General features: G+C 41.6%; 1 protein-coding gene across 2 annotated transcripts; it reads right to left on the reverse strand.

The window, feature by feature from the left end:
* Positions 1–1,916: 1,916 nt before the first annotated feature.
* ppm1ba (protein phosphatase, Mg2+/Mn2+ dependent, 1Ba) lies at positions 1,917–20,394 on the reverse strand. 2 transcript variants are annotated; one of them, XM_008298073.1, is made up of 6 exons: positions 20,034–20,394; positions 11,612–12,528; positions 10,936–11,053; positions 9,393–9,507; positions 9,083–9,140; positions 1,917–4,726 (listed from the first exon to the last, which is right to left on the reverse strand). In XM_008298073.1, exons 2-6 carry the CDS (start codon positions 12,497–12,499, stop codon positions 4,697–4,699), a joined length of 1,209 nt encoding a protein of 402 aa, XP_008296295.1. In that variant the 5' UTR covers positions 12,500–12,528; positions 20,034–20,394; the 3' UTR covers positions 1,917–4,696. The 2 variants fall into 2 exon arrangements, with proteins under 2 accessions (XP_008296295.1, XP_008296296.1); XM_008298074.1 differs by lacking the exon at positions 20,034–20,394 and adding an exon at positions 19,829–19,904.
* Positions 20,395–21,133: the final 739 nt, after the last annotated feature.

Raw genomic sequence — 21,133 nt, forward strand, 5'->3', positions numbered from 1 at the left:
AAAAGAGACAGAAAGTAGTCAAACTTCACTGTCCACAGCTGCACCATTTGTTGTCTAAGAGTTCATTTCAGTCGGTACGATAGTCAGTCTTCCACATGCTGCTCTTCACGGACGTGTCTGACAACTTCAGCAGGACCTTTAGGAAGAATGGGACACCTGTCTGAGTTGCAGATTTCAGATTTGTTACAGACCTGTGATTTCAGCTCTGTGACCCTTCTCTTAATCTGCTCCTTATCATTTTGAAAACAGTTATGGTTATTTCATCTATTTAGTTGTAGAGATGCAAAGAGTGTGCTGGCATAAAACTTGCTCCCCTTTGTTCAAAACAAGTAATAAACCATTACATACTGCCTTCATGTTTTATGTGGATCTGATTCAATTTGAAGAAGATTCAGTGATTCTATGAGCCCATGATTACATATTTTCAGAGTAAAGAAAAACTCAGAACTACAGAAAAAGGACCTGCTCCTGTGTGAGGCATTGTTGCATCTACTAATAATGTTATCACAGTTTTTCAAATACAGTTCTTCTGCCTCTTTCATGGTTTTATTGGGGGAGAGAAATGCTAAATGTTCTAAATCCTGAAGGAGATGTATACGTCCAATAGTCCAGATCTGCAGAGTAAAACTAAACTCCCTCCAAGGACCAAAGTCACAGATCTGCACAGTATTATTAGCAGTGAAACTGCAGATAACAGAAATATTGATGCACTTCAGTGGCATGTGGAATAAATTCACAGAACAATACAGCATCTAAAAGTGCAGCCGGTCACTGAAAATCATTTTTAACACACTAGCTGACAACAGCAACACGTAGCTCTGATCCAGTTTCCCCGCAGAGGAGAAACTGAGGAATTATAAAAGATAAATGCACAATAATAAATATTGTTTGTGCTATAGTCTAGAGCAATTTCAGGGGGCCGCCAGACCAATATAACAAAAAATATAAATACATAAAGCCTACATTTATCAAATAAATGTGTATTAGGGCTGTCAAAATGAAAGTGTGTACTTCTTCCCACTCCTTTTTTGAAATTGTTAATATAATGATTTGATTCATGCATGAACAAAGTTATGACTCATGAGATATTAAAAATTCAGATTCGGGGGTAACGAACACAAACATGTTGTCTTGGGGGTCGTGGCTCGAAAAGTTTGAGAACGACTGAAAGTTGTGACTGAAGACGCCCAACTGTGTCAAACACTTTGCATAATATATAAAAAAAAACAGCCACAGAAACGTCTTACTGGTCGACTGGCTGCTTTCTTTTCTCAGCTACATGGTGACTTATTCTTGTACAAAAGGTTCTCTCGCTCGTTCTGGAGCAGAACAATGTGCTGCTTAACATTTTGCCCAGTACACAGTGCACCGGTCACAAAGTCACTAAATGAAATGTCTCTGTTGTGTCTCAGCGAGCAGGAATGCTCACATACAGCCGACACGTGAAGGTAGCACTGAAAGAAGGCGTAGCAGTCTAAAGTTAAATCCATCTTTTATTGATGCTTATGTTCGTCTGTAAACATCACAATAGCATACTGGGGAATTAGAACAAGAAGAAAGTGATGGTGAGCAGTCTGGAGACGCAGACACCTCCCCGTCCCCTCCTTTAGTTCTGTCAAAAGTGAAGGTTTGCTCATTCCGAAATACAGCATTTTAATAAGAGCTGGAATAAATTAAAACAATCTGGAGTTTATCATACATGTGTTAGTTTGAACCGACTGTATATGAGGAGTGATCAGAGACACCAGAGGGGAGTTTTTGGGTTCATTTCCATTAAAAAAAAAAACAAAGCGCACAAGGAATGTAATATCTGATGCTGTGTTGCAAAACTCCCACCTCCCTCCTGGCGCCCTGGATGTTAAACCCACCCAGCCGTCCGTCCGTCCCACAATAACTGACAGGTTCAGGAGACGATGTGCTTTTGTAAAATTCTCTTTACTTAACATATCCGCAAATCATAGCAACAAGTCAGGGTCAAATGATTCAGGCATCACCAAACCTCCAAAGAAAGTCTCCTCTGTGTGAAGTGAAGTGAGTTCTGATATTATATTCCACAACCAAAATAATGATCAAGTATATATACTTTTGTCAAAAACAAAGGAAGCCAAGAGAGCTCGTTTTCGTGTCATCAACTGACTGAGGAGAGTGTGATGCTGCAGTGCTGCTCGTATTCAGTCCATGCAGTGGAATCAGTGTGAATAATGAACAATTACATTCAGAAAAATAAACGTTTTCTCCCTCAAATCCTCTCCGAGCCCAGTGTCTGTTGTAGCTTAAACATGAACCTAAACTGAAGACTGTGTTCAGTGTGGCGAAACCTTGAACAATGTTAAAAAAAAATAAAGTCAGGAAATACGACGTAATGGCCACGATGGGAATGATTCAGGAACGACATCAAATCAGACAGTGGAAAAACATGCCATTTTAGAGGGCTAAATTCAAGTCTGATGCGTTCCACTTGTCTCTAGGTAGTCCTTCTATCGCCGCTTCTCTTCTCTAACATTGCGTTCCACCACGCCGAACACGTCCTCCCCACCCGCCCAGTGCATCTCACACACAAAACACACTCCTCCCTCAATCACAAAAAACATGCACCACTATAAGATCCCCACCCCCCATCCCGCTCCCCTCCACCACAAAACAAAGAAAGAAAAAAAACTTGAATCATCGCATTAAAACAACTGCAAAAGAACTACACATTCAAGTACCTATTCGTCATATGGCACCAAGAGCAAGTGTACCACAAGAACATTAACCAGCCAGCAAACTCTGTTAGGCCTCTTTCAATATCGCCACTTCAGGAAAGCACGATGAAGTCGCCATTGAATGATTGAAAAAAAAAAAAATTAAAAGAAGAAGTGTATATTACAGGTTTGTATATATTTATATTTTAAATCATCTAAAGAAAAGAATACACCCTCAAAGTGTGTGTATCCGCTTTGTTTATGCGCGTATTTGTTTCAAAAAGAACGAAAAACCGCCTTTTTTTTTTAGTGCTTGGGTTGAAATTAAACAGACTGTGGGTTAGTCCAAAGAGTCACACCAGGGTTTGTTTGTTTTTTTTTCTCAGTAACTGCCCCACACCTCTTGACGCAAAGTCCGTGAAGGTAGCTGTGGAAACATTTCAGCAATTCCATTAACAGTGTGAACACAGCTCCGGGTGTAGAGCCTATTCCCCTCCGTCCACCGTGTCTCTCCTTTACTTCATACAGTGAAACACCAAAAGAAAAAAAAACTACTTCTCTCTCCCAATATGCTGTACAAGGTGTGTTTGGTGCTCCCCTCGTTTTATCCATCCGTAACAGGACCACAGCGATCATACCAACCAAAACGACATTTTAAAAACTGTTTTAAAAAGTAAAAATCAAAACAAAAAATAATAAGAATTTCCACACAGGATATTTGAAAGATAGAAAAGGCAAGTTGTAGCATGAGCAGGGTTCAATGTGTTGAGGAGGGGAAGAAGAAAGTGAGGTTGGAATTCCTTTACCCCCCTAGAACCCTGTCTTTGGAACGCTGCTGTGTGGGAACGCTGCGAGTGTGTGTGTGTGTGTGTGCAGCTTTTTAGTTTGTCTACACACACACACAAACACACAGGCCACACGCACATCAGGCCACAACGAATTCCATCGCTGGGAATTTAGATGAAACAAATCAAAATATATATCTATACACTCATATATATATATCTGAATTTAATATATAATCATTTCTATCTTTCTATATCTTTAACAACAGCAGGCTCAAAAGCTTATGATTCTGGCGACGTCTGCCGGTGCAGGTGACAGTCGAGTCCCTCCTGTCACATGAAGAGACAGAGGAAGCGCAGATGAAGAGAGAGGCGGAAGGGAAGAGCGACAAAATCGACTGTTTGACGGCATCCTTTAGGAGACGAGAGGAGAGGAAGTGAGCGGAGACGTGCGAGAGGAGTCGTCGTCGCCGTCACGCTTGAGTTTAAACTGTCTGCCGCCGCCGCCGGCCCACGTCCTGTTTGAGTTTCATAGGGAGAAGCAGAGCTGAACTTCAGACAGGCTCTCAAATGTGCTCCTCAGAGGTCTTTGAATCCAGGAGTTTTGTGGGATGATCGAGCCGGGTGCAAAAGTCCTGTCTGAGTGCCAGTAACACCCCTGGACCTGTGCTGGACAGTGTAGCTTCGTGGGTATCGCAGGCTCGTGTGTGTCTGTTAGCTCCCAGCGAGAAAAGGTCACACTTCAAAAAAAACAAAATAATGCCACAAACCACCTCAGTCTGTTCAGTCAGTGGCTGGTTTTTGGTAATGGTCGACTGGCTGGCTGTTGAGTTGTGAGGTCCTCCCTTCTCTCTCAGGTCTGAGCAAGGCACCGTAGAGCCCCGAAGCATCCAGAGCAGGGCCGCTCTGTCAATCCACCACAAAAACAACAACCTCAAAGAAAACAACCGTCAAGAGAAACTGTGCTTGTTTGCCTCTCCTCTGACACCGTACATGTAGTCCTGCTGTCAGAACACGAATGCAGTTTCTTTCCCCCCAAAAAGAACCAACGCAATTTGTTTCGCAGTCAACCAAGATCTCTGCGTCGATTAATCTCTCAGTGTGGGAGGGGAAAAAAAAATTTAAAAATTAAAAAAATCCCAGAGGAAATTAAAAGGTGAGTATGGATGTGATCTCGTGTGGAAATAGTGGTCCTGTCTTTTTGGATCGGGCAGTTGTGCTGGACAGCTACCAGTGGCACTCCACATCCGCTCCGGTCTGCAAGACGAAAGCCAAGAGAGGGACGGGGAGGAGGGAGAGGAAATAAGAACATGGAGGAGAGCAGAATATGGTGGAAAAATGACAGAAGAAGGAATAAGAGGAAAACAGAAATAAGAGACTGTTATCAACACGTGGCTTTAAGGTCGCGTACAGTGATTTAGGCCCTCAGCCTGGACTTCAAGGCCAGGTCTTCCTCTGATCAACACAACATAAACAACAAAATAAAGCAATTACAACAGCAATGGAAGCCAGGGCACACTTTAAACCTCAGCCTGTAGCTTCTCCTCTCTGCAACAATACGCCAACATACCAACTCCAAGGCCTTTCGTCTTATTGCGGGGTGGAGGTGGCGGGGGGGGGACACAGAAACGGACACTGTAATATGCTTGCGTGCAGTTGTTGAAAGACTGGAGTGAGACAGCGATGCATGCGTGTAGGGCCAGTGCATGCGTGTTTGTGTGTGTGTGGCGAGAGGGGGGACGGACAGGACCGGAAGACATCACTCATCCTCGTCAAACCTGGACACGTCCATCCATCCACACAACCTCACGAACACGCCTTAAAGTCTACATGGAGCTCCACATGCTAGAGAGTCGACCAGAGCAGGGAGTAGAGACTGATGGAGGTGTGACAGGGGGAGTATGCGTAGTAGCAGGTCACCACTTACATGCCTGTAAGAATGTGTGTGAGTGTGTGGTCGTATGCATGTGTGTGGATGAGGGGTTGGAAGAAAAAGGGGGAAGGGGGTGGGGTGTAACAGTTATATATGCCATCACTTACCAAATGAAACAGGAGGGCTGCGTTAATCAGAGGGTGAACACACAGTTAGACAAATCGATACATCCCTTATCAACGTGTGTGTGTGTGTGTGTGAGTGTGTGTGAGTGTGTGTGAGGTGTAGGTGAGGACACACACCGATTGCTAAATTTTTAACTGTGAAGAATAAAATCTTTGCACTAAGACTCGATATCTGCTTTTGGATTCTTCACCAAGTTTATGTTAATTGAATGCTAAATTCTTTTGAAGTTACGGTAGCTACTAGTAATCATCTTGATGGTTTTTGCACAAAATACGTCAACAGATGTTTTAAAATTTTGAACTCCTGTCTTCTTGTCTATCTTGCATTTGCATCAGGGATGCACGATATATCAGCGACCACATCGGCATCGGATGATATTAGTGGGGCAGGCTTTTTCGGTCCAATGAACAAATTTAGTCGATAATTGTCTAACATCAGCGCCTTCGTCTCTACATTTGACATTGCTGCTATTTCACAGTTTTTACTTAAATGGTCCTGGACTTAAATATGTTAAAATATGTTTGACTTTTATTACATAATAAATAAGACTATGTGGTCTAATTTGGAATGGGCTTCTTTTGAATAGTTTTCACCTTCTCACACTTAAACTAATTTTTCAGTGTGAACAAAAACTGAATACTGACATCAGTAATATCAGTTAGCGGCGATATCAGAAATCTTAATATCAGATATCGGTATCGGCCAGAAATTTTAATATCGTGCATTAATAATTTGCATGTTTGATCGGAAAAAAATACATGTAGGTCAATAATGGAGTGAGCCTGAGCCTTGGGTTCAGGTAGGTCAAAAAGTATAACGTATTAATGATAAAGCTAACATTAGCTGTTTGTTTTCGTCAGCGTACTTAAGCAAATATCATTCATGCTAACATTGCAAATTATGTTGCCTCTTCATAAAGGGATAAAATGTGTAACGTAGATGTAAGTCATCCTGCCTTTAGTTTGTACTCAGGCTGAGTGACTTGGGGAAAATATCTAATTGTGATTTTTCTGCTATGCTGTTGAAGAGGCTTAAAACAACCGACGATTATACGGGCAGGTGAAGAAGTGCATGTAAAATCTGGAAGCTTTCCAGAAAAGTGGTTACTGTAGCTCATTTTAAATGGGACAGGTAACTAAGAAAATGAAGAAACTTGTTGTAAATTGGGCAAATTCATCCTTCTAACGTGGTTAACATCATGGATGGGTCTATTTAAACCCTTTTACTTTTCATTAATCTAACCAAGTATAACCTAAATCAAACAAAATTGCAATTGAAAACTAAAATAAGTAGGTCAGCTACAACTAAAATCATCAGTCCCGCACTGTTACTGTGACTGACTGACGCCACCATCACATCCCACCTCACTCACCAACACTCAGTGTGTCACTCTTGGAATCATCGACGGTTGACCTATATTGTCACTGAGGTGGGAGGACGTGTCGGACCTGCGACATAATTTTTAGAGTCAAGCTTAAGTTCAATAAATGTCTGGGTGAGATGCATTGCATGAGGTACATCTTGCCATTTGCTAATTGCATTGTTTCAAATAACGATTCTGATTTGAAATTGACTGTCCTAGTTTTACCTGCTGGTTTTAGTAAAGTAGCACAAGCGTAGCTACTCAATAACGTCAATAAAAAGCCAGTTAAAGGTAATTTTGCCAGTGTAAAATTTGAATAGCTGTACTAAACACAGTTATGACGTGTAGCCTAGATTCCCTCTCATAAGTACTGTAAAAGTGACCTTGTAGGTGGTAATCTTAACTTTCTAACTTATTATTAGAATCTACAAAATCACATTAAAGTTCTCCACATAGCGGTTTTAGGAAGACGTGTGTGTGTGTGTGAATGCGTGCATGTTCACGTGTGCACAAAGCAAACAATCACAGTAACTCTATGTCCTTATAGACGAACCAAGACAACACCACGAGGCGACCGTCAGCCCCAGCACAAGCTACCGAACAAGAGACGCACATTCACAACACAAACAGATCCCCTTTAGAAATCAGGCACCGCCACGGCTTCTTAAATCTCCTTCACCAGCAGACAGACACACAACAGACACATCGGCTCATAAACAGGTGGACAGAGCTTTATAAAGCTTATGATTCTACAGACTGTCATAGTGGCATCTCAGTGTGACGTTCCCCCACAGACGCATCTGATCAATCCGTTAAAATCCCATACACACACTCCCATATGCACTGTAAACACACATCCACTGCAACAGAACAAAGTAAGCGGAACACATGGGTAGACTTGACTCCATTATGTCAGAGGGCATTTCTGTAAAACTTGCTGGCAGGTCGAGATCTCTGCAGGAGCCAAGAGTATAGCTCCACATTTGTGGACAAGACTGCATCCATAGACACAATGTGCTGCAGTACATTTCATACATTCTCAAAAAAGTGACAACACAATGTAAATACTTCAACTTAAAATAAATACATAAATAATAGGTGTATACATACATTTGTTGATTTATTTCCCATTTGATACGTATGCTTAATTGTTGTTTGCAGCAAATATAGCTGCATGTAAACAGCTAAATGCAGAAGTTGTGTATTTGGGTGAAAGTATTTGGAGACATTTTATACTGTTTGGAATGAAAATTGGTGCAAATTGGGGCTACTGCCCCCCTATAAAGGAGCAGGTTAGACCTTTCAGCCACTTTTCACTACATGAAACAAACTCTCTGCAAAATATTCCTTTTGTATTGACGGTATTTGGCTTGCTTATTTTTATTTATATTTGTGTATTTACTACTGCTTGATCTTTATGGCCTGTGTTTACGTGTTCATATCTGCAAACTTCCAAAATTTCTAATAAAACTTCAAGGCAATAAAAAGCTGGAGGACGCAGAGCCACATCTGACTTTCAGCAGGAAAAGTATGTTTGCAAATTTACAAACCAGTGTCATCCTCAAAAACTGGAACACGGTTGAAATTGTACCGCAGCTTAAGAGTCTTTTAGGGTAGCTTTGTGTTAGGAAAGAAAACACAGAGAAGGGGAGGCAAACAAATAAGAAGTCTTTGAGTGTGCCCGACTTAAGAGTTATTTCAGCAAGTAAATCAGAAAATAGTGCTTGCGACTGCAAGTTTTCAGTTCCACTAGAAATACTTTTGACAAAGCTGTTTCGTCATGCATGCAAAACCCATTATGAGGGCTGACAGGAAGGTGTGCATCATGCGCTGTGCACAGAAAACACAGCTGTTTAACATAATGGAAAGGTGTGGTGGGCTCAAACCCATCCCTGAGGTTAATAATTTAATGCCTCATCTGCTATGGTTTTGAGTGTGCAAATAAATACAATGCAGACAAATCGCCAGCTTGGGCCAGCAGATGGGACGAATCGATGGAAGAGTTAGAGGCTTTCTGAGTCCACTGAAACTCATATGTGAGGCATAAACTTTACAAACAAGACGGCTGAGATCTAAAATGTTTTATGTAGACCCAAGACTTTAGCATAGGATCTGTGTGTGTGTGTGTGAGAGAGAGAGATGTAGAAATGGGTACAGAAGGCCAACATTTATTACATATACTGATACTTACTCCATCCTCCTCCCTGTATGGGTTCAGACGGTTGTATACTGCCTCGATAACACTGCGTCTGCAAGATGAACACATAAATTCAACTCATACCATCCATCACAGCTATAACAGTGGAAAAAAACAGTAACAATAAGGGGTAATTGATTAAAAAAAAGCATACACCTTGCTGCAAACTTAGAAAAGTGTTTCCTTCTCCTAAATAGGTCGTCAAAATGACATCGGTATGGCCTGTTCTTATGTCTACTGTGTGACTATTGCGCTGACACACACTAGTAAAGAGATGGTGTCCACTGAAGATGGGAGTCCTTACTTGCTGGCAAGGCCACCCCCTGGTGGCAGAGCGGGCATGCCGCTGAGAGTGGACAGGTTCCTCATCACGGTTACCAGGTCCGGAAACCCCTCCTCTCCTGGCCTTGACAGCATCTCTAAAACAACACCAGACATGTTGTTACACAAGTCAGTATTAAGTATTAACAGAGCCGACGATGGCCAAGAACATCTGTGGAGAGACAGGAGAGGAGGAGCAGAACAGAGGACAGAGACCAAAAATGTGACAAACGGGGAGAAAGGAAGTGAAGATGGAAACCATACGTGTGAGTTTGTAGTGATGTGTGCGTGAGGGAGAGAGATGGTGGGAGAAAGAGGCCTGCAAGTGAGTCGAGAGTGGCGTGAGGCCAGGCCAGTGTTCAGCCAGAGCATTCCTCTGCCTCTATCTTCTTCTCTTTCTCTATTCCCTCTCTTTTCTGTCCTCTAGTATTAGACAGCACCTTAAGCCAAATATCTACTCAGCCTTACCTGAACAAGCTTTTGAACTTCTGAACTGCAATTCACAGCGGCCCGAAATGACTTTAACCCACTCAGCCTTTCAGCCAATTTGAATTTGCACAATTATACCCCTTGATTGCCTCCTTGTGAGTCTTACAAAAGACATTACAACCTACTACTCATTACATGAATAAACACAAAAATGGTGCCAGACTGGTTGAAGTATGACAAGAGAAAATTTTAATTTTAACTCACCTCTCAGTTTTAAAAAATCTTTCCTGTTTCACTAGTACCTAAAGGTGCTGATCAGCCCTGGTTCTACACAGACTAACAGTAGCGAGTGACTAGAAAGGCTGATCTGTGTTCATTAGAGGGTCTCATGCATCCAGAGCGGGGAAAAAAATGGGATGAAATTAGAAAGAGAAGGGCCGAAAGAACAGGAAGGGAGCGAGGAATTCATCCAAACAAGAATGTTTGAGCGAGGGGAAGGGAGATGCATTTAGGGAGGGGAAGAGAGGAGAGCAGCGAGGAGGGAATAGAGAGGAGATGCTCGCTGAAATGGAAAAGGAGGTCATGATGGTGTCATTCTTCTGCTGTGAGCCGGAGCTAACTTGGCTGGAGGTTAGACAATAGAGAGTGGCAAGGTCAGTCAGTCGAGAAAATATATACGTACAGATGAGATATACAGTTTCAGTTCAAATAAGATCTCCAAGAAAAGCAAGGGGCCTACAGTGAAGAGCTATCTTTATCTTAAAAGTTGTGAAAGGTGTAAATGTGGTTGCAAAATTCTTAAAATGTGTCGCAATTATAAATAAGAATGGAAATCCACAGCTGTTATCAAACCTGGTAAATTTTTTACAGCATGCATGACTCTTACACTTCCCTCAAAGTAGAACAGAATCTATTTAAATGAAGCCACACAAGGAATGTAAATACTCCAGGGTTTTTTAAGGTGGAATGACAAAATATCATTACAAAAATGAGGAACTAAAAGGTTTAAATATTCAACATTCCTCTAATGTTTGCACACACAGTAAACATTTATTCTGTTTTTCGTCCCATTCATCCGTCCGTCCGTCCATTCTCACCTTCCACTCTGGACTCCAGAAATTTGTTGAGCTCTGCTTCTTTCCTCACAGCTTCCTCTGATACTTTGGGAGCGTTGGGTAAACACACTAACACAACACTCATGTTATCCCGGCTCCCCTAAGATGGAAGGGAGGAGAAAATAAAGAAAGTAAGAGAAGATATTATTATGTCGTGCTAGAAGAAATTGTGAAGATAATTTCCTTAGACAAGTGACAGTAAAACATTTGTGCCATTTTTCTACCTGAACACCTGTCACTGCGTAACTCTGTTGTAATTTACCGAAATCAAGCATATTCCAGCTGCCGCGAAGGATTAACCTGCAGCATTTTTCTATGCGAGTGTTTTATACTTGAAAACTAAAAGTCTGGGCTTACATTCTTGGCATTTTTACTTTGTACTTACCTTTTCTAAAACTGCCCAAACAATTACTCTTTCTCCTCCTTTCTTATTTGAGGGACTTAGTTATGGTCTTGGGCCATTAAAGCACATCGTGTTCAGCTAATAAAATACATCTCTTTATCAAAATTGACCTCATCACATAGCATTTGTTGGAGCAGGGAATCAAAATGGCGTTCTTGCACAAATTCCAGTCTAAGGAAGTCATTAGAAAACAGTGCATATAACAGCAAAAACACACAAAGGTCATGCTAAAAAAAAAAACTGAATTGTACGTACCTTGTGCAGGCAGGTGTCCACCACTTCATTACAGACTCTCTCCAGGTCATCGCACACCTCAAGCCTAGATTTCACAAACTCGCACAGCTCTTCATTGGACATGACGTCCCAGATGCCATCACATGCCAGAATCACGAACTGATCCTGCTCCGGAGCCCGGACCATCGCAAACACCTCTGGTTCGGGGCTAACCAGCTGCTCCGTGGGGCCCTTACCATCCACGCACTTGTAGTCATAGTCCCCCAAGGCCCTCGATACAGCCAGCGACCCATTTACCCTCTGAATCATCACTGAGCCACCTGCATTCTGGATGCGCTCTCTCTCACGTGGGTTGCAGGGCTTGTGGTCAAGTGTAGAGAAGCACACGTCTGAATTGCGGTACAGAACGGCTCGGGAATCTCCACAGTTAATGAAGAAGAAGTGATCGGGTGACAGGAGAATGCCCACCGCTGTGGAGCCACTACGGTCCATGCCGTTACGGAGGTCAGAGAAGCTGCGCATGTGCTCATCGATCCTCAGGAAGCCTGTCCGGATCCCACTTTTCACCGTCTCCACTGCAGGAGGAACCAGTGCTGGCGGGTCGCTGGTGGAGCCGTCTGTTCCAGCCTGGGAGACTTGTATACCTCCGGACCCTAAGCTAGCAGTGATTATGTGTTCCAGGAGATGCTTAGAGCAGTAGTTGGCAACCCGAGAGCCAGCATGACCATCGTACACGGCAAAAAAGGACCAGTCAGTCATACCAGGAGCTGGGAGTCCCAACACAGCGGTGTGAGCATCCTCCATCTCCACCCGCCAGCCCTGCATGGAGCTCAGGCCATAGCGCAGGCCATTGCCCTCACCATGCGAGTTGTACTTCTCTGTTTTGGGCTTGTCCAGGAATGCACCCATGGCTCCGCCCTAGAGACACTCACTGCTACCTGTTGGGGAGAAAAAACCAACAGAGGATAACAAAAAAGGAAAATTAGACACTGAATTTGGACTAAACAGATAATCAGGGCTGTGCAATGTTGATACAAAACAGAGTTTAAAATGTTCATTCTGTGTGGCAGATTTCAGGACAGGTGCAATTTAATAAACAGAAATGTCTCTTTCAAATAATGCCAAAATACTGACCACTGTCCACAAACTGGTTTCTGTTTCTATGTTTAACTGCATGGCGTGACAATTGTCCTGCCTGTTAGTGAACATATGAACACAAGTTTAACTTTATCCAATTCAAGCATCAGCACCACAGTCCGGTTCTGTGCTTGCTGGATAACTTGTACGGCAAACTGAACGCTAACTCCAGACCTTTCAATCCACCATGAGTGTGTTCACCTGAAAAAGACAGTTTGTGGCAAAGAGCTGGTAATGCCAGCCATTACCTGGTGGGATCAGCAAATTACAAAAAATTAAAGGATTCAAGGAAAGGTTATACAGTCAACATCGACTGTGAGGATAGACAAATTTAGCAGCCTCCTGCAACATGTTAATACTTCTGAACTCATACCAGTTCTGTTTCTGTTTTGCCTGTTTTGGAAAGTTTACAGCCATTACATACGTTTGTGTTGCTGTGTGTGGATTAAAAACTCAGACTAGGCTCACAATAGATCTATACAAAATGTTTTTATAAGGGAATTTAAAAAAAACAACCTTCAAAATACAAAAAAACATAACACATTCTTCTGTATACCCTTTTATATATTATCTGAAATATTACTTATAAATAGGGCTGTAAGGCAGCTCGGTGGTTAGCACCGTCGCCTCGCAGCTACAAGGTTGCTGGTGAGGACACCCGGGATCTTTCTGCGTGGAGTTTGCATGTTCTCCCCGTGCAGCGTGGGTTCTCTCCGGGTTCTCCAGCTTCCTCCCACAGTCCAGAAACACGTTGAGGTTAACTGTGATTCTAAATTGTCCGTAGGTGTGAATGTGAGTGTGCTTGGTTGTCTGTCTCTAAGTGTAGCCCTGTGATAAACTGGTGACCTGTCCAGGTGAACCTGCCTTCACCCTGAGTCAGCTGGGATAGACTCCAGCCTCCCACGACCCCAGTGAGGATTAAGCGGTGTATAGATAACGGATGGATGGATTACTTATAAACACAGTACCTGAAACAGATTCCACCTGCTTAACTGTGTGGCCAACAAAATGAACTGAATTAAAATAAGGACTTCCAAAGTAGTTTAAAAAAAAACAAAAAAAAAAAAACACTTGTACTGATCAGGTTTCATTTTTATTGCACTAAATCAAATCATGAACATAAATGAGGCTTCCACTCAGAACTACTGTTGTGATGCCTTGTCAGCCAACAAAAACACATGACAGATCTCAAATGAATCTTTGAGGCTATGAAAATGTGACCCCTGCAAATATCTCACAGATTTGTAGGGAGCCTGTTCAAGACTTGGACTACTGGAGCATGTGCCTGTTTCTTTTACTGTTCACTTAACAGGCCTAAAGGAATAATTCAACCAAACAGTGATCATTGCTCATCATATCCAGAAATAGAGCAGCCACTCTGGGTTATGTGTAAAGAGACTGAGGAGCAAGCCTAAAAGCTTCTTTGGCCCGCCAGAACTGGCTACTGAGAGCATTAACAAACTCCACAGAGTGGTGGAGAGGATGTGTTATCTATCAATAACTGCATCTGCATTAGCGAAGTGAACAGCAGCATCAGGACGCTTGATAAGAGAGAAATTCTATATCCAGTCTATGTAAATTGGTTATGTAATGTGAGAGCATGAACTTATACAACCCTATTGATTGTGACGAAACTTAATGGCCACAAAAAATGCTCTTCTGAACTGTGCATTATATTTGAAAATATCAATAAATGCTGCTGACAAATACATTGCACACATACTCAAGGAACCGGTCTGTTAATGTACAAGTGTGGAGAGCTAAAAGGTTAAAGGCTACATTTTTTTAAAGATAAGAAATGCTCAGCTTCTCGTTGCCATATTCCTATTAACTCAAAGCTAAAAACTTAGTTTGGATTTCACAGAGAAAAATACTACAAATGGATGTGAGATGAAGTCAATCAGGGAGTCACCCCCATCCACATATCAAGTGTTTCGGCCATCTTTTGTAATCATTTGTCTCATTCCTCTCTGATAAAACAAATGAACCGCAGTCTTAACGAACCGCTGTCTAACAACGCCCACATGACAACTCACACTTCACCAACACTTCTTGTGTGTAACAGCAGAGCAGAAATGTCATCAGACCTTCACAGCAGAGTGCATTATCCTGTACTGGGAGCATTGTAAAATAACTTGTGAGCACCAGCAGTGCTTTACCAGATACAGTGTGACAGTGGCAGAGACTCTTGCTGTTGCTGATCTACTGCTGTCACTGCGCACTATTTTTGACTTTGCACTTTATACTGATTTGATAGAATGTCACTCGGACATGACTTAAGAGTTGAAAAAACAACTGACTTATTATAATTACCCATAAAATATGCTTTATAATTGCATCACCGGTATTATATGTAAAAAATAAAAAGCACAAGCTCATACCTCAATAAATGTTTTAAGTTGACATACGGGATTTAAAGGATTTCTAACTATTAAAGAAGCCTGGTTCAATATGCAGCTTTCACAAGTGTGACGTGGAAACCTAAAGTCTGCATTGCCTATATACTGAGGCCAGTGACGTCTTAAATGCAGCAATTAAACTCTTGAAATGAAAAACATTTGCATATTAATAAATTCAGGGTTTTTCAATGAAGGAGGTGGTATAGAATCTGTAACCAGGTAATGTTACCTTTATTTTTTATTGAAAGCAGAGTATTTGTATACATCTTCAAACATTTCTGGAGTGACCTTTAACATATTAATGAGAATGCAAGCAAAAATTTGTCTATAGTCTGCTAATGTAGCACAAAGTCAGTGGTACAGAATCATGACACACATTCAGTATTGCTGTTTGCTTTTAGAGAAGAGTACATGATCGGTATCAAAATGGTCTGTGTGCCTTCCAGTCTCCAAAGTCAGATGAGATACAACAGGTGTGCAGCAGACACACACACACACACAGACAAGCAAACAGGCCCACTTGGTCACTGATCACACATCAAAGGGCAGCCAAAGCATCACTAGTCCAAAGCACTTGAATTATTACCTTGACAACAGATGCATTCACACATAACAGCCAACTTACCACTGAGTAGATATCAAAGCCATTTACACAATCACCAAAACAAATCATTTGCTCTTTCACCTGCGCAGCAACTGTGCAGACACACTGTTCCAAGACAAGAGCTCTGCTATTTCAGGGCTCATAAAAATACACCATCAACACACAGTCGCAATATGCACCATAACACCTGTTTCAGTAGCATAAAAAATAAAAAAAAAATCAGCATACATGACTCGTAAGCACTGAGAACTCCACGGAGTGATGTCACCCAGAGTCTTATGTCTCTATGGTTACGCAGCTTGGAGTGGCAGCTGAGTGGTTGTCATAGCAACAGAAGCAGGGGATGGTAGTGGATGCAGCATGTGACAAGAGGACTGCACAGCCACGCCACTGTGTGTGTGCGTGTCCGTGTGTGTGGTTGTGGACGTTCATGTGGCCATTCACAGAGTGCAGACGCAATTTCAGAGTTAAGTCTCGACAAAAGTGGCAAAATTCACCTTTCTCTGATTGAGTCACACCACATAATTTTTTTTGTTCTGTCCATTAGAGAGTCAGAGTTGAAAGCTGGCTAACAGACAGGATCAGAAAAAACGCAGCTCTCAGACTTCAGACAAGCAGGGTAGCTTTAACGAGCTAACTCAATTTAACAGTCAGCCGCTGATGGGATCCACGTAGTGCCAGATTAGCTTGTCAAACACAGACTACACACTGCACACAACAGTAAACCAGCACTAACCTAAAAGCTCTCGCTCTCTCCTGCTTCTTGCTTGGTGACATTTAAAGTCAAGAGCATGTGATATAGTGGCCTATCTACCTTTCAAATGTCACGTCACCTTACAGACATGCTGGGTTTAGTGGGAAATTAACACTTGGCAGACACTAACAACACAATGAGTTACTGGCCAAATGAGCCATAAATTAGCACAACAGGATCAGAATGTGCAATGAGTCAACGCAATCGCTGATGAACTGGTTCACAGGAAATGTAGCATGATGGTGGTGTAACCTGTTCTCCACAGATAGATGGGGGTGGAGCTTTTGCTTATGAGTGCTTTAATGACTTGTGGTCACCAAAATAAAAATACAAAGTGATACAATTGGATACTGATGTCTCTGAAGACCATCCTGCTTTGTCCTATAAGTAAAACTAGCTTGTTTTTTTCATGAGCACACACAATTTTTCTGCAATGCCACATAATAATAAGCAGTGGAAAATAAGGCAAAAGCTAACTGGATAAAAGGAGTGACTTGAGAGTTGTCCAAATACTATTTTTCTGACGTGACATTCTGTATTATACAAAGATGCACCAATGCCAATGCCAGCATGGGTATCTGTCCGATACTCTGATCAAGTTCTTATCACAGTCGCACCCAATTTATAGGTAGGTAACATTACCTCTTATTAACTGAACGGGTAAGTGGGAGAACAGCAAAGTCAGCAGTTTTAAATAATTATAGAATAGGCAATGATGACAAAAGTAAAGCACACTGCTATGTTGTTAAATTGTCAAGGGGATAATTAAAAAACAGCTATTTTAATACAAGCTAATAAAAGCAATAACATCTAAAATCACCGAGTTTGCAACAGCAACTGTGCAACAAAAAACAGAGAAGCAGGAGAAAATGTAAAGAGACACCCTACACGTCCTTAACAAGTATATTGCTCTTGATGACCAGCCATTGTCGGTTGCAGATAATTTGGGAATTCATCATGTTCTTTGCATACTGTAGAACAAGTATGAGCTTCTCATCCATCACCACTGCATAGAAACTGTACTACCAAAGCTGTACAACTTTGCGAAGAAGCACATTAAGAGACAGCCGCCGGATATTTCAGCTTTCAGCTTTACTGTTGATATTTTAACAAGCAGTGTCAGTCCAATGCATCCAAATGTACAGTGGATTGATTAGGATTTTACTTCACTGAGAACTGTTATACAAGTAAAGCAGTTTTAGGGTTTACACACTGACAAACACGACAAATGTATCACCTGTACTGGTACTAGGTCTGGCAAAAATTGTATCGGTGCATCCCTAACAGTGTCCACTAGCAAGATAACCCTATTCGGCTTGCATTAGTGAGTAGGTCATCGGTTTCAGACACAGTCCAAGCAGAAGGCCCTTTGGTCAGTGGTGACCTTCCACAGGATGAGAGGGGCATACATAATATTGTAAAGTGTAGAGTCTGCCCACAATCCTACATGTGATCTTCACATTTGTCCCAATGCTAAAAACAAATTATAGAAACAAATGTAGATATGCTATGTAAATTCATATATTAGCTGTATTGTACATATTGTACTTTAAGTCCACATTTTTACTCAGTTGCTCTCTGCAGTTTACATCTCTGGGTTAAAAAGTCAATGCTGATGGTATGAGTAAATGTTAAAATAATCAATTTGTACTAATGTGCTTCTATTGCCTCATAGGCATGTGACCATCTTTGTGCTGATTAAGTAACCATTAGCCACATCCACATATGATGAACTTAAAAAAATAAAGAAGGCACCTGGATCAGCTGGTGTAACGCACTATCCTCAGCTATTATAAAGACTATACCTAAAATTGAATCAGTTTTCCCCCACAATGAGACTCTTTGACGTTTTACGAATTGGAGAGGTGGAACAAACAGATCTCCCTCTTGGATGACTCATCTTTGAAGTCGCATCAGAAGCCGGCAATTTCCTGGAACAAGTGCTCTTTGAACAGATAGCTTCAGTCATCTTCAGTGCAGTGGCGTCGGGGATGATGGGGCCGTTACTTGACCAGACTGGAGTCTATCAGACTACGGCCAAAGAGGAGGAAGGTAAATGTGTCATATTATACTGGACCGTGAGTGGTTTCTCGGCAACAAACGAGCATGTATACTTGTATATACCTGCTCTCCCCATCCAGAAACCTGTCAGCGTTCAATTTGACTCCCAGGCCTCAAAAGCTGAAAAACGATAAGCTGCAGTAGAGAGAGTACTTACCATGAACTAAATTGTTTAAAAGCAATCTCAGTTCCTGTGGGGCACACTGCAAAAGCACATGAAAGGGGTTTGCATAATACCACAGGCCAATCCTAAAACTGAAAACAGTTTTTTTTATCAGAAAATGTATCTGAAAATCACTTTGGTCTTTTTCTGTTCACCCATCTCATCCTCATGGCACAAATTTATCTGCCAGTTATTTCAAGCTTGCCAGTTAACACTGTATCTGTGCAAACATCTGCGTGTGAAGTGATTCAGTCAGGAGACACAACAAAAAGGGTATAGATAAACGCCACTGGACAGGCCCATAGACTCACAGCAGTCATAAGCTAAAACAGCATGGCTAGTGCAGGATTTCACATCAAGGTGCCAACACAAACATGCCACTGATGATGCTGCCATTTCTGGAACACACTGTCACACAAACACACTGCCAGAAACATAGCCGCATACTCACCAACAACCCAATAAAACTACCCACAACACAGCAATAAAACAAGCTAACTCCTGTACTGGGGTTTCACAGGCACTTAATGGGAATACAAAGTATGAAGGAACTTTTTGCTGTAGTTAAAATCTGCTGTCACAGTAAATAGTGAAATCTGAAATTTGTAATAAATCCATAGAGGTACAGGTTGGTATTAAAATGCTATTTTCTGGATTTTGTGGCTTTCTTGGAAAAAGTTAATTGTAAATGTTAAACCACGAGTCACACCTGTTGCAAATACTCATTAAGCAGATAGAACACTAAGCAAATTGCAATCACGCTGCGTTTCTTAACTTGATAGACACAATTATTGGCTATAGTCATACAATTATAAACCATCACAAAATATAAAGATACACATCCAATTACAGTTTGAGAGGTAGAAATATCCTACAACTACACACTTGTATTATTTACCAGATGTTGCGCATGTACCTTAATTTGGAGGCTCGCTTAACCTTTAATTCCGTCGGCTAATATTTACCAAACTGATGTTGAAAACGTATTTAAAAATTGCCAAGTAAATCACAACGCAACCACAACTAACGTAAAACCCCTTTACAAGCTGAGAAGCAGGCGTGTTAACAACTAGCTCTACATCAACAGGACTGATAATATCTTTTAAAAAATCATACTCACAAATACAGAAAACAACTACACTTTATGGTTTTTATCCATAGATAACGTTATGTAAGACCAGTTGTCCCCAAAAGCAAGCTGAGGCCACTTATATTGCTAGCTAACGAGCTAGCGAAGTTCACAGTTGTCAAAGTGTTGTCCAACATAACACGTTAGCGGCGGAATATTCAGTGTAGAAATATCTCAAGGGAGAGGCGTTACTTACTTCTCAGGAAACGAACTATCTCAGTCAGCCCTTCTTCTTGTGCTCACGGCAGGTATATTAAAGTAGCCAGGCTTGTTGTGATAGGCTTAGCCCTCGTTAATGTTAGCCACTTTCGTTTCTCGGCCCCTGCTAGTCAGCTAGCTGTGATGAAGCTAGCCAGCATTTCACACGATCAGTTCTCCTTTCAGCATGTCCCTGCATCGAAATAAGGCTTTTATATACATGTTTGGCACTGTACACGCAGGCAGCACCAAATAAATAACTTCCGCTTAGGCTGACGGTTGAAAAGAAAAACGCTCGATTCGCCGGGATATATCAATGATTCTGAACACCTAGCTAATTTTGGCTAAAGCTAAATGTATGAGGCAGATGACGTTCTTTTTCAGCATCCAGTTCTGGGGGCGGGGTGAGCCTATCGCTCTCTGCTGTGATTGGACAAGAGCTGATTTGAAGCCGAGACACGATTGGTCAATTCAGAAGTCAGTCAGGCCTCCCCTCTTCCATACTGTGAACAGCAAAAAAATCGAGTTTGTTTTTTATTTGCTGCTGGTGAGAGTGTTTATGTGAACTTTTAAATTCTCCATGTCCACTGCCACTTCATATATACTATAAGCTACACGTACAGCATGTTCACTGACATGTCTTAGCAGGAAAAGCACAGCAGTAATTGTTAAAATGTGGCCCAATAATGCAAAAAACAAACAGACAAGCAATTAGAGTGTAGGCTTAAACAAATGAATTAAAATTATGATCCAGTGGAAAATAAATATTTGAAAGCAATGAAGAAAGGCTGAGACCCTTACTCCATTGTGTTTTGAGCTGTCACCTGATGCCTGAATTTGTGATCTCCTGTCAATGTACAAAGACATTTCCAGCATTAGTTGATGTAGAAAAGGTCCAAATAGGTGCATAAAAATCCCCAGAAGGCAGTAAATGAATGAGTTATCCCCAGTATTCAAACAAAAACTACATCCACTGAGTTTTGGACACTACTATTTCCCTGCCATTGTGGCACATATATGCATCTAAGACATTATTTATGGAAACTGGGATACAGTATTTTAATTCTTACTTGTCCTGCAAATCTGGGAAGAGGAGGC

The sequence above is a fragment of the Stegastes partitus genome, unplaced genomic scaffold (genome assembly GCF_000690725.1).
Source record: "Stegastes partitus isolate 25-593 unplaced genomic scaffold, Stegastes_partitus-1.0.2 Scaffold1278, whole genome shotgun sequence".
Lineage (NCBI taxonomy): Eukaryota > Metazoa > Chordata > Actinopteri > Pomacentridae > Stegastes > Stegastes partitus.

Bases quoted from the DNA above. Each gene is read 5' to 3' on its own strand.
- ppm1ba (XM_008298073.1), bottom strand. From the start codon at position 12,499: ATGGGTGCATTCCTGGACAAGCCCAAAACAGAGAAGTACAACTCGCAT. The intron at 9,141-9,392 runs GTAAGGACTCCC...TTCATCTTGCAG, and splicing joins GGGGGTGGCCTTGCCAGCAA to ACGCAGTGTTATCGAGGCAG. The intron at 4,727-9,082 runs GTAAGTATCAGT...TTCGTCTTGCAG, and splicing joins CATACAGGGAGGAGGATGGA to ACCGGAGCGGATGTGGAGTG.